The 13,511-nt window shown below is 40.2% G+C and overlaps 2 protein-coding genes across 2 annotated transcripts in view; one reads left to right on the top strand and one right to left on the bottom strand.

Moving 5' to 3' along the window:
* The window catches only part of LOC119018504 (lymphocyte-specific protein 1-like), a 26,894-nt gene extending 18,719 nt beyond the window's left edge, over positions 1 to 8,175 (bottom strand). The window contains exon 1 of the mRNA XM_037096224.1: positions 7,971 to 8,175. Coding sequence (XP_036952119.1) covers positions 7,971 to 8,029 — 59 coding nt within the window. The 5' untranslated portion in view covers positions 8,030 to 8,175. The remainder of the gene's footprint in view (positions 1 to 7,970) is intronic.
* LOC119018503 (tripartite motif-containing protein 16-like) lies at positions 614 to 2,284 on the top strand. Its single transcript, XM_037096222.1, has one exon. The coding sequence runs from the start codon at positions 614 to 616 to the stop codon at positions 2,282 to 2,284; it is 1,671 nt and encodes a 556-aa protein (XP_036952117.1).
* Positions 8,176 to 13,511: the final 5,336 nt, after the last annotated feature.

Consider the following 13,511-nt stretch of genomic DNA (forward strand, 5'->3'; position numbering starts at 1 on the left):
CTGTTTCAACTGACTAAACAAAGTATTTTAGCGACTGTTAAAATATTTTCCAGCCTTGTTTGCAGTAGTATTTTAACAACATGTGATCTTTTTTTCCTATCCCTAATCAGGTGGTTTGTGTGCCTAAACCCTAACCAGACCACAAACATAACGAAAAGTACATTTGCCATTTTAACATAAGTAATGTTTAACATATCCATTCATTGCAGAAATCTACAAAGTTAACATTTAATTAGTGATCGGGTAGTTAAGTGTTCTCAAGTCAAGCGCAGAAAGTCTCTCACTTTCAATCCAGCTATTTTTTCTGCACATTGTAAATTACAGATAACATGCCCTGCGTCTTATAAAAAGACACTCTGTGTGAAATGCAGTAAAACCTGAAAACCCTTCCCTCTGTCTTCTGTTCTCCAACACAGTGAGCTCCACCCTACCACAATATTTGTTTGCTCCCTGCCCGTCACATGCCTGCAGGTAAAAGGATGGGTGTCAACAACCTGGTGAGGACTGAAGGATCTGATGAATGCCATTATTAGCAGCAACAAGAATAGGAGGAGATCATTTTTTGTTCCTGGTCAGAGAAAGTGAAACTGTTTCACACTCACTGACAGGTGAAATGGCACAGCAAGACACTCAGCTGAACCGAGTGAAATTCTGCTGTTCGATCTGTCTGGACCTACTGAGGGATCCGGTGACTCTCCCCTGTGGACATAACTACTGCATGAGCTGCATTAAAACCCACTGGGATGAGGAGGATGAGAAGAAAATCCACAGCTGCCCTCAGTGTAGGCAGACATTTACACCGAGGCCTGTGCCGGTGAAAAACAACATGTTGGCAGAATTAGTGGAGGACCTGAAGAACACTGGACCCCAAGCTGCTCCTGCCGATCACTGCTATGCTGGACCTGAAGATGTGGCCTGCGATTTCTGCACTGGAAGACAACTGAAAGCCCTCAAGTCCTGTTTGGTCTGCCTTGCCTCTTACTGTGAGAGTCACCTCCAGCCTCACTATGATGTGGCTCCATTAAAGAAACACAGGCTGGTGGATGCCTCAAAGAAGCTCCAGGAGAGCATCTGCTCTCGTCACGATGAGGTAATGAAGATGTTCTGCCGCACTGATCAGCAGTGTATCTGTTTTCTCTGTTCCGTAGATGAACATAGAGGCCACGACATAGTTGCAGCTGCAGCAGAAAGGGCCGAGAGGCAGACAGAGCTCGGGGTGTGTCGACAAAAAATCTTGCAGAGAATCCAGGACAGGGAGAAAGTCGTAAAGGGGCTTAATCGGGAGATGGAGGCTATCAGTCGCTCTGCTGATAAAGCACTGGAGGACCGTAAGAAGATCCTCGCCGAGTTAATTCAGCTCATTGCGACAAAAGGCGCTGAAGTGAAGCAGCAGATCAGAATCAAGCAGGAAGCTGAAGTGAGTCGAGTCAAAGAGCTTCAGGAGAAGCTGGAGCAGGAGATCACTGAGCTGAAGAGGACAGACGCTGAGCTGGAGCAGCTCTCACACACGGAGGATCACAACCACTTCCTGCAAAACTACCCCTCAGTGTCACGACTCAGTGAATCGACAGACTCATTCAGCACCAATATCCATTCTGTGCAGTACTTCGAGGATGTTCCAGTGGCTGTGTCAGAGGTCAGAGAAAAACTACAGAACATTCTGAGCGAGTTATGGACAAACGTCCCACTGACAGCAACTGAAACTGGTGTTTCAGTGCCACAGCCAGAACCCAGGAGCAGAGCAGAATTCTTACAGTATTCATGTGAAATCACACTGGATCCAAATACAGCACAGCCATATCTGGTACTGTCTGATGGAAACAGAAAAGCAACACTAGTAAGTAAACAACAGTCTTATTCTCCTCACCCAGACAGATTCACTTCTTGGCGTCAGGTCCTGAGTAGAGAGAGTCTGACCGGACGCTGCTACTGGGAGGTGGAGCGGAGGGAAGGAGTTTGTGTGGCACTCGCATACAAGAATATCAGCAGAGAAGGGGACTCGAATGAAAGCAAATTCGGAAACAATGACAAATCTTGGGCATTATACTGTACCAAACACAGTTATAACTTTTGGCACGACAATATGAGGACTCCTGTCTCGGGTCCTCGGTCCTCCAGAGTTGGAGCGTACCTGGACCACAGTGCAGGTATTCTGTCCTTCTACAGCATCTCTGACACCATGACTCTCCTCCACAGCGTCCAGACCACATTCACTCAGCCTCTCTACGCTGGACTCTGTTTTTATTTTGTTGAAGACACTGCAGCGTTCTGTAAACTTGAATAGACAGAAGTCATTTAAGCGGCAATAGACTGAGCTGAGTTTATTTTGGCTCCATGTTGGTTGAGGAGATAGATTGTTGTGGTATTTTTTTATTTATTTTTTTGTTACTGCAGAAAGATCATCTGTTGGTGATTTTAGGAGGTACTTTGACAAACCCAATCACCAGGATAAGTTGCCATTGTATATTTTTATACACCACAGATATTGTATGTTAAAACTTTACATAAAGTGTAGTCAAAAAAAGCACATGGTTAGTGTTGGAATAAGTTCCTGTTTAGGCTTAAAATACCTGCTTTTGGCGCCAGAAACACAGCTGGAAAATGTCTCATTAAAAATACACAGTTTTGTCAGGATCTCAAAGTGGTCTCTAACAATAGTCTGCTGTTCAGCAGGCCTCTTACGCATCTCTGTGTTTGCTCAGCCAGGAAGGCTATTGCTGCTCATGATGATTTTAGTTTACCAGAACAGATTTTTCTTTGCTTGTAAAAGTCACTGTGCTCCAAATGTTTGTTTCATGTTTTTATTGATGTAGCTGTATGCTGTTGTTTCTCCTCCGATGGATGGATCTGAAGTGAGAAAGCACCAGAACTTACCTTATCCTAGATATTATGTTCTCTCCGCTTTGTACGCCTTTATATATATCTGTAAGCATGTTTATGTTGCATTTATATGTTTTGCAGACCAAATGTTGTTACCATTCCAAATGACGTACAAAATAGGTATCATAAGACTGTAATCATCATGGTCGTAATTAATGATCAGTTAATCCATTATCTTCTGTTACACAGGTGAGATTCTGTACAGACAACGCAATTGTGTGGACGAAATAAATCTGTACAGGAAATGATGGAACAAGAGGCATTAAACATTATTTACTGGTGGGATATGTGAAACAACTGAAGGTTTGCATAATGAATAATGTTGTGTTTTTCAAGAGGGAAACAAAAGAGAAGGATCTGTAACAGATCCTTAAGAAGGGAAGACAAACACTTTGTAAGTCAAGAGATGACAATTTAAACCATGTTATTCTGCTCCACCAACAAGAAAGCACACAAGATGTTTCATATGAGTTATTTGTCTGCTGTAATGGTGAAAGGCACCTATAGAAAAGATAAGGTAAGATTATCTTAGGTAAGTGGATTTATACATTCTGGGAGAAAAAAATACCTGGCCCTCTGTTTCACCGAAAGCTCATTCAGTTTCCTGATCGGCTCTATAGTTTCCAGAGGGCGGGACTTGATAACAATAACTCTTTTTATTGTTGAGCACATCTGGCGGAGCTTGAGCCAGCTGCTGTGCTGTTTCACTTAATTTCAATCTCCTGAGGGAAACAAAGAGCAAGCGAGGGAGGAGGTGAAGGGATGGAGGTGGAGGAGCAGAGCGGCTGATGGAGAGAGACTTTGTGTGTGTAGCCATCTCGTCATACTTACGGAGGTCTGGAGAAAATCTAGTCGAGCAACTGGCACAACGAGAACTTTGGAAGTGGTTTTTGACATTTGATTGGTTGGAAATCTCAGGGGAGCACCTGCATTTGGAGTTTGGGTACAAATAAGCGTTCCAAATCATGATGTCATTGGTTTTAGGGGATAATTGGAGTTTATAACTTGGATCATATTTTGGGAGATTTGGCCCTTGTTCTCACCAAAGTAAATGCTCAGATCTTGACGAAAGTTGTGCCTTCACGAAAAATGTCTGACTTTGCCAGACACATAGTCATACGTGACTAAAACCAAAGCAAAAAACAAAAGCCATTAAAGTTATTATCCAAACTGTCGGTAGTAAACACCCGGCAGTAATGGTGTAACTTTGATCCACCGCATTTACTGTAGTTACTGTTTTCCTGTCACATGATGGATTATTATTGACACTTCATGTGCACACACCTTTGGTCCTAGTTCTAGGATTTAGCTTATCTGGCAAAGCTATTTTTTATATTTAGAACTGTTTTAATTGTCTGACTGCTCAAACTTTTTAGAATTTGACATGTTTCCACTGCCCTCCACAGCTCTTAATCTGTGCAAAGTTTACAAGAAGTGAATACAAGGTCTATTATAATCTTGAGTCAAGTTTAACAATCATTTTGTCTAAACTTTAATCACAACAGTGCCTTATTGTTTTCCTTGTTAATCTGCAATGAATAGACAATTACACAAAAGGAACTTTGTACTAACACAATGGTAACCTAATAGGGACAAACTACTTTCATTTTGTTATTACTGTGGCCTGACATCAACTTAAGATAATCTTTTGAAGGCGACTCTTCCCTCTTCTCTTCTACTGGTAGAGGCATAATGTGAATTTTGTCACAAAACTGCTGCAACATCATGGAAGAAAAACAGGTCTCAAGTTTGTTGGTCCCCATTAAAAAATACATAAAACATGCAGACCGTTTGCCTTTGTTACCGCCAGTTGCGACTAAATTTATGCACAGGCCCTCACCCGAAAATATGATTAATGTTCCCAACATGTCAACCCCTCAGTTCATCAAACATTTGGCTGAATGAAATCATCGTTTGAGAATAGAAATCAAAGTGCATGAAATTGTAAAAGGCTGATGCCGCAGTTGCTGAGGACACTGGCCACGAGTGGTTTTGAGTCAAACAGGCTGCGGTCATTATTACGTCGGAAAGTGACCTACATAAGATTGCACACACAAGAGATGTAGCGGGAGCCATATTGGCAGGACTCAGTCACTGGAAATCGATTTGATGTGTGATAGTGCTGTTCTGGCGTCTTGGTTGCGCCATTTTTTGAGGGGTAATGGGTCCACTGGGGATGAGGTCTGATCGTCTGAACCTCATAATTTCTGCCTGAAAGGCGACATGGGGAAGAAGTAAATCCTTCATGCACCTATCAGTGTTGCATGTTTAAAAGTTTCAGCCAACTACAAATAACACATATTTTTCTCCTGACTTGTAATAATAAACCAAAGCTGTTTGCAGTGGGCAAGTCTTGTATCTTATCTTATTAAGTTATTATCTTATTATAAAGATAAGGATTGTGTGTGAACAGGAAAAGAACTTGTGCTGATATGAACTTTGTGTTTACATTTTGCTCCTCGCATGCCTCCTGGAAATTACAGCATATATTTCAAAGTTTTTGTATTAACATAATTAGGAAAAGTTGCAGTTTTATCAGCCACCAAAGTGGAGGGTAAGATGCATTCAGTTGGCTGTAATCTGCAAACTCACCACTATATGTGACAAAAAAGGTTTTATGGTAATGTTTTCTATCTGCACGTGTTAGAGCAGCAATTTGTAAGATATAGCCAGAATATTAGATTGAAATGGAAAGACACTGGATAAAAACAGTGGGACCTCGGGGCAACAGCAGCATTTACAGTATGTCAGAGAAGTCTACCTCAGCCCATCCTCAAATGTAAAACCACACCACACACGACTGTCCAACAACCCCGTAGATTCAGCCGGCAGACAGTGACACTGTAAATCATACAGATTCAGAGCTTTTTTAATTATTGGGTACTTTTAGTTATCTGATCATCAATAAATTAATTTCATTTAAAGATGAATTTGCCTCTGATGCAGCACGTAATTTGAAAAGTAACCAGTATTAAAGTGACTGAATTAACACAATGAGTAAAAAGTCCAATATTTGCCTCCAAAATGTAGTGGAGTGGTATAATGTAAATGAATTAAATAGATAAAATGTAAATACTCTAGTAAGGTATAAGTACTTTAAAATTGTACTTAATTACATTTACAATTTTGCACGAAAAAAGTGCATTTTGTACACATATCACTAAGCAATTGGGAAGAAATTTGAGATACTGAATGTTAAGGAGACATTGTTGTTTTTAAACACAAAATTCAAAAAATAAATCTTTCGGAACTCTGTAAATATCTCGGTGATGATTCACACAGTCGCTGCTGATTGAGGGTATTGTGTCTGCACTGATCTCCAGACTCTGCTGGGACATTTACCGTGATGCTGTGAGGCCTAAATGTGAAACGAGCAAATTATGGAGGAAATCAGCCTGATATGCATCACTTTTTCCACCATTTACACAATGAGGCAATGGAGGCCTGGGGAACGGCATTTTCTTTGTGCGTGCGTGTGTGTCTGTGTGTGAAGTTGAGCAGGAGGGGGTTCAGGAGTCAGCCAGATGATGTCATGGCCATTAAGGAAGTTGCAGCTATAAAAGAAGCCATTGAACTCAGAGCTCAATGTCATTTTCAGTGAGGTCATACATTAATGTTCCACCGATCACGGAGGAAACTAAAGCCTCACTGACAATGAGGAGCAAGTAGTTAGTAGCAGGGATGAAAAAAATATAGAAAACAACACAAGACATTAGGCTCCCGTGGCTGTTAGAGGAGTAAATCAGAGTAGACCGTGTCAAGTGGACAAACTGGCATACAATCAGCGAATTGGTGTAAAAAAACAAACAAAACAAAGGTGATGGAGTTCAGAGTGATAACAGATAACTTTAATTGTCAATTCACTTTATCTGAATTAGGTCTTTTCACTGTTAGACTGAATTTAGATAAAGTAGAGTGTGGTAGATGAAGAGAAACGGTACCAGCCGATTCCATTTGTTGACTTGTTAATGAAACCAAAACAGCTTGTTTCACTTGTGGTGTGAGTGGAGCTCTGAAAGCCACGACAACAGGCTATCAGTGCACTTTGGAAGCATACAGTAGTCAAACATATAATTAAGTTAATGATAAAATTATAATGAACAGCTCACTGTCGATGGTGATGGTGGCCATTGGTGGCAAAAGGACACGCATTCTTTACTCAAGTTGAAGTACAGCTACAGATTAATAAAAAAAGAGACTCCAGTAAAAGTATAGGTGCTGATTTAACTTCTGTACTCAAGTAAACATAAATGGTACAGGCTCTGAAATGTACTCAAAGTATAAAAGTAAAACACTTCATATCCATAAAATCTAAAGATGATTCAACTCAAAGGTGGTTAGGAGGATCTGTTCAAGCTGCTTGTAAATGCAGTAGAAATACCAACAATTTGGGTAGGAAAGGCACCGTAAATATTCAATAACATCCCTCAAATGCATTAAAGTTTCAAAAATTAAGGAGCACAAAATGTACAGATATTTGTGTTAAAATGTAAAAGTAAAAAGTTTTCAGTAAAATAGTACTTAAGTAAAGTATAGATATGTATTTGTACTTTGTAACTTCCCTCCTCTGATGGCTATTGTTTTGTAGCAGTAAACTAAGGGCTGCTCATCGCCTCTTAACGTCAGGTTCCGGCCAAAGGCTTTGTTAAAAGTACAAAGTTTACTTGAGTATTTCTATTTTCTCATATTTTATACTTCTTACTATTTTGCTTGATGCCATATCAGCTGGGAAATGTGTTAAAGAATAAGTTTCACAGTCACAACCACAACACATTAAAGGAAGTGTGAAGAAACTGAACACAAACTGCTTTCCTTTGTGAGATGTTCAGGTTGTGGAATATTAATGTCAACTGTGTCTAGTGCAAGATTCAAACTATGGATGGGTGGATGGGTGGATGGGTAGGTAGGGCAGATCTGTGCTGAAGAGCAGGACTTGAGTCAATGTAATTAGCTGCATGATGATTTCTGCTCCATTCCTAAAAACAGAAATACCAAATTCCACCAAACACAGAACTAAATTTGATCCTGCAGTTACAAGTAAAGAAAAGCAACTTGTGACTGTCACGTGTAAAAAGTCATTTGTCTCTCACCTGATGAGGTTCTGCAGGAGCTGTCTGCTGGAGCTTTTCCTCCTGATGGGCTCCGACATGGTGGACTGGACTGCTCCTGGTCTGCGGTCCTGGTTCTGGCTCTGCTGTAGCCCCTTGTCCTGGATCCGACCTCACTTCTGGTTCTGGAGATCTTTACTACAGCTGCTCTCTTGTTCTTCTTCTTCTGACTCGGTGGCTCATGTTGGCTTCTCCCTCTCTCTCTCTCCCCCAGTTCAGTGCAGCTCTCTCCACCCTCCATGTGGTTTTCATTGAAGCATTCTGACCCCCCCTCTCACCCTAACAGGGGTCACGTGACTCTCCCAAGGGGAAAAGTAAGATGATATCATAACAGTGGATCGTGATGATATAATATTCATGTATGTTGTGAATATTCATGTGAGGGAAGGGACAGAGTGAGTCAGTTTAATTATTTATTTCAGTGCACACAAGAAGAAAAATACGTAGTTGATCAGTTAAAGATTGATTGGGTAAGTAAAAAAAAAAATGACAACAATAACTTCAGAGAGAAATGTGCAGGAAGAGCCAAAAAAAACCCCATGAGGGCTTGTTGGGTGGCCATCCTAATGCGAAACATTCAGCATCAAGACAAACAAATAAAGTGGTACAAACTGATTCTGTGTTGCGATGATCAATTATGCATCGGTCACTGCACTTTATAAATGCAACAATGCATTGAACATGATGTTTTACCCTCCACTTTGTTTTTGTTCTGAATAACAAGTAAATACATTTAACTACATTTCTAGAAAGATCAGTTTGGAAGTTTTCTGGATATTAACCAAGAATGTTTTGATTTCCATACACTTAAAAAAGAAAATCGTTGAAATAGACAAAGTCCTGACAACTGTTAAGTGATTTATATTTTTGCATAATGCTTCGATCTGTCTCATGAGCACTGGTCAGTAACTCACTTTTGAACAAAATCCTCCAACAGATGTGTGCGAGGTTAAAGGTTAAGTTGTCTGGAAGGTATTTTCTGTTCATGTCCAAGTAAAAGAAGAAAGAAAAACCTTTAATCAACTTATTCAGTCAGTGAAGATGATAAATTATAACTTGATAAACACAAAAATTGATAAACAAGTTTATTTGTTTCAAGCTGATTAAACATAATGGTCAGAGTTTTTCTTTTCAGATCATTTCAGAGCGTATAAACATGAGCTCTTTTGACTTGACTTGAAATAATGAGTTCAGTCAGCTCAGTGCTAACTTTCCAATGATCAGCATATTGGCAGACTTCCCAGCATGCATTGTTTGAAAAGGTAAAACTCTCCTGAGACTCGTCTTTTTCAAAGTTTGAAGAAAACATCCGTTATGGAAACCTGCTGCGTGTCTTTGATACTTTTTAAGACATGTTTGTGTTTTTTTTTTTTTTTTTTTTTTAACAATAATGAAAACAATGCTTACCACGACAAAGGCTACATTTTGAATTCAATCTTTACCCATCACACTTTTTGTATTTATGTAGGGTAAATGAGAACAGCCTCATGTATTGTCTTTGGTAAAGCTGGAACAAAGCAGCACGAATAGAAGCAGATGCAGCTGTTCTTAGTGTGAGATGAAGCATTGACTCTACAAAACACTCTGTCAGTGTAAGAGGAAGACAATTTTTATTGTGTCACTGAGGAAATGTTGATTCAACTGTCTTAACTTTATCAAAAACGTACCTTGTAAGTTAACTTTAAATCGTGTTTCACAAAAAAGGAAGACTTTTAAACGAGAAATATTCAGCCTAACTCAAATATTTAAGGCAAGAATTGAACTTTTAAGTTGAACCAGCCCAAAATTATTTACAGTATAGATGAAGATGGTGATGTTTATGTTTTGCTGTTTTTCAGATTCATATTTTACATAAAACCCATTTGATAATCTTGTAAAATACATCCATCCACGGAAACGTCGTATCCTTTTCATGGTCACAGCCGATCCCAGCTGACACTGGGGGATGGCGGGGTACACCCTGGTTAAGTCTCTGGTTCATCACAGGGTTGACACGTAGGGACAAACAACCGCCACGCTCACATTCACACCTACGAACAGTTTAGAATAACAGATTTTGCATGTCTTTGGATTGTGGGAGGAAGCTGGAGTACCTGGAGAGAACCCATGCAGACACGAAGAGAACATGCACACTCTGTCTTACCCACCATGCTGCCCCGTCAAATACACTGAATTACTGAATTATTGAATCAGTGGCCCCCAAAAGTTTTGATCTTTTGAACCATCATGATAAAGCAGTTTTGGAAACCACAGGTAAACTAAATAATAATATCTGCTAAACTACTTAACTGTATATAAAGAAAATAAAACTATATTATCATTCAGATATATTTTTTGACACTTTCAGAAAAATTTTCTGACGATACCTTTGTATTGATACTTACTCTGCATGCGTGCTGTAAATTAGTATTTTTACATTGCTGTCGTTGTACTTTTACTTTGTGGCTTTGAAGACTTCCACCACTGTCAGCTAACATTTCTGTCCAGTCTTTTTGGAAAAGAAAAAACAAAAAGAGTAATATCGTCATTTTTGTAAGATGAACACAGCTATGATAACATTCAAACACTCTTCTGTAGACTGCAGGTATATATTTGTACATCTTTCACAAAGTTTCTTTGTACTGGTTGAATGAGACAAACCTTTTTTCATCAGATTTTAGAATAACTGAATAAAATCAAGTGCAACTCATTTCTCTGCCTTTACGGTGCTGGGAAATGATCTGTAAACAGGATGTGACCGCATGCCTAAAAACAAAATAAAGACAGCAAGATAACTGACTGGAAAGAGGACTTTCGGACTTTCCTCTCTTTGCGCAGGTACGAGCGGCAGCCAGAGAACGAGTCTGCGTTGGATCTGGTTACTGTTCAGCAGGTTATGAATAAGATATGGCAGCTCAGAACAGGAGCAGCTGCTGGAGGCCACGAGCTGATCACTTCTGTCCACCTCTGAACACTGAGCGTCAACACTGTCAGAGCAACAGGACTCAAGACCCCCTGGGCTGCTGTCTCTTTGTTTTTGTTTGTTTGTTTGTTTGTCTGTGTTTAGACACTCAGATAAGAGACTCAGCTCTGTGTTTCCTCACACGGAGACCTAAGTGGAGCTTTTCTCTTTAAAAACTCTCTCCATGTATCAGTCCAGCACTCACAGATGTGCATTAGGTCACCCAGGCATTTCCAGCCAACACTGATTTACACACAGACACACACACACACAGCTTCTTGCTCGCCCACCCCCCCAAATCCCACGGGAGCTTGAAACACTCACAAACACTCCACAAAACGGTTGCCACAGCAACAACTCCCACAGCACGTTATACCACAGTCTGACTGTTGTCAGAGCTCAGTTTGAGGCAGACAGGGCGCCAACTTCAACACTTTCTCCAGTATTTCCCCCGAAGGAGGAGTTCAGTTTAGAGAATTACAGCACGAAAACACAAAACAGAGTGCGTTGCTGTCTAAAACCCTCACAGCTGACTGCTCTGATCGACGTGTTCAGATGAAGGATTCCTCTTCTCATCTTTTAATAAGTTCGTAGTCAATCCACACGCCACAGTGTCTGTAAGAATACTGGCTATATATTAGTGAGGGGCATGTGTACACATCCCCATGAATAATGGCTTTTTATCATAAAGTATTTGCTGTTTTTTTAAAATGTTGACGCCAACAGTCCGTTTTAAGATGCTGGAACAATGCAACATTGTTGATGAGAATGAGATTACAAAACTAAAATTTATAGCACTTCTGCTTCACTTCACTCAGTGGATGATACTATAGGACAATACTTTAGGATTTGTCCATTTATTTCTTATTTACTGGAAGTCAATGGATTCATCTATACTGACTGCTGAACTCTGAAGGGACCTGTAAACAAACAAGGTTATGTTTCTGTTTTGCAACAAAATGCATCAGGTTTATTAAAAGCCTTTAAAGCCAAACAAAGGTGTTAAGTGCATTTATTTCCCCATTTGACATTCACATTGATAATAAAAAACAGATAATGAATGATAATATAGTACAATAAAGTTCCAACTACATAAAGTATATCAATTACTGGCAAAGACTGTATATTAACAGGGACTTAAATGATCCCTATCTCCATACAACTACATCATAAAACTTATTTACTGACTTTAAACTTACAAATACCAAACAGGTTGTTAAATTAGAGTCTTACTTATTTGATATTGTTGTATTTCATATTGTATTTAACGTCACAAGGATCTCTCCTTACTGACAGACAGCGCTTGCATGGGTTGAGTCTTATGGATGAGTTAAAGGGTCAGTTTGCACGATGTGTATATCTGACTGGATCTGCAGACTGACTGGATTTAGATTGCAAACCTGAACAGATGTGTCTCCTCAGTTCCTCTCACCTGGACTGAACCTGCCTCTGCTCTCCTGGTTGACTTTTGTTTGCTTTCATGCAGCATTGCCTTGGATCAATGTTCACTTTGAAATCAAAATTTTTACCCGTTGTCTCCTGTCTACAGTGAAGTTGACAGGTATATGTTACTGTTAAGTTACTAAGTTTGCAATACAGTTGTGAGAACTGAGTCCTGGCCATAAGGCTGCTGCTCTGCTCTGCTCTCTCTTACACTCTCTAACAAACCGTCAGTGTCTCTCACTGCAGTAAACGTTGCCAGCTGTCCCGTAAAGACGCCATCACGGGCAGGACAGCAGCCGCTGCCGATCCAGACAGATGAGGGAATGGATTCAAAGTGAGTGACGTCAAGAAGGAGCCTTCAGCAGCTATAATCTAAGAGAGTTGGAGCGAGGTTGTTGGAGGTGCACACAGCTTGAAAGGAAACACTGCCTCAGGAGGATACGTCTTTGTATCTGTCTAACAACTGATGGATGTACTGTCACACCGAGGCAAGCCTGAAATCTGTGACAGGAGGAGTACGGAAAACTAGGAAAACATTTGTCAAGAAAGTTTGCATGTGCCTGATGCTAGGCAAGTAAGTATAAACACAGATAGCGGTGTCTGTCTGTGAGAGAGGGAGGAAGGGACACAATGGCCAACAAAAAGATCCCTAAATGAGTTGCCATGGATATTAGACTGACACTTAGTACAAAATACTCACCTAGCAAAAACAAAGATGCAGAACATGATTTTTTTTAAAATGGAGTTTCTGGCTTGATGAATGAACATGCAGATAATACTTAAATATACAATTAATTGCAGGGAAACTGGTAAAGTAATAAGCTATAGAATATATACTGTGTGTGTGTGTGTGTGTTTGTGTGCGCTTGTGTGCGTGTCTGACCGTCAGTGATTATGTGTGTGAGCTCACTTTATTTCATGGGAAAATACCTCCCGAACTCCTGCTGGCATTGAAAACACAAAGCAGGCAGTGTCTGAAGGCACTGATGTAGATTGGGAAACAAAAGGGAATGAAAGCAAGTCAAACTGGCATCGTTTACTCAACTCCAGACATTCAAGCTCAAGTGTAACATGGGAGCTGATGAGAGTTGGCAGTGCTCTCGCTGCTTGAAAGCCTGTAGAGCCAAAAGTGTGCGCGC

The sequence above is a fragment of the Acanthopagrus latus genome, chromosome 4 (assembly GCF_904848185.1).
Source record: "Acanthopagrus latus isolate v.2019 chromosome 4, fAcaLat1.1, whole genome shotgun sequence".
Lineage (NCBI taxonomy): Eukaryota > Metazoa > Chordata > Actinopteri > Spariformes > Sparidae > Acanthopagrus > Acanthopagrus latus.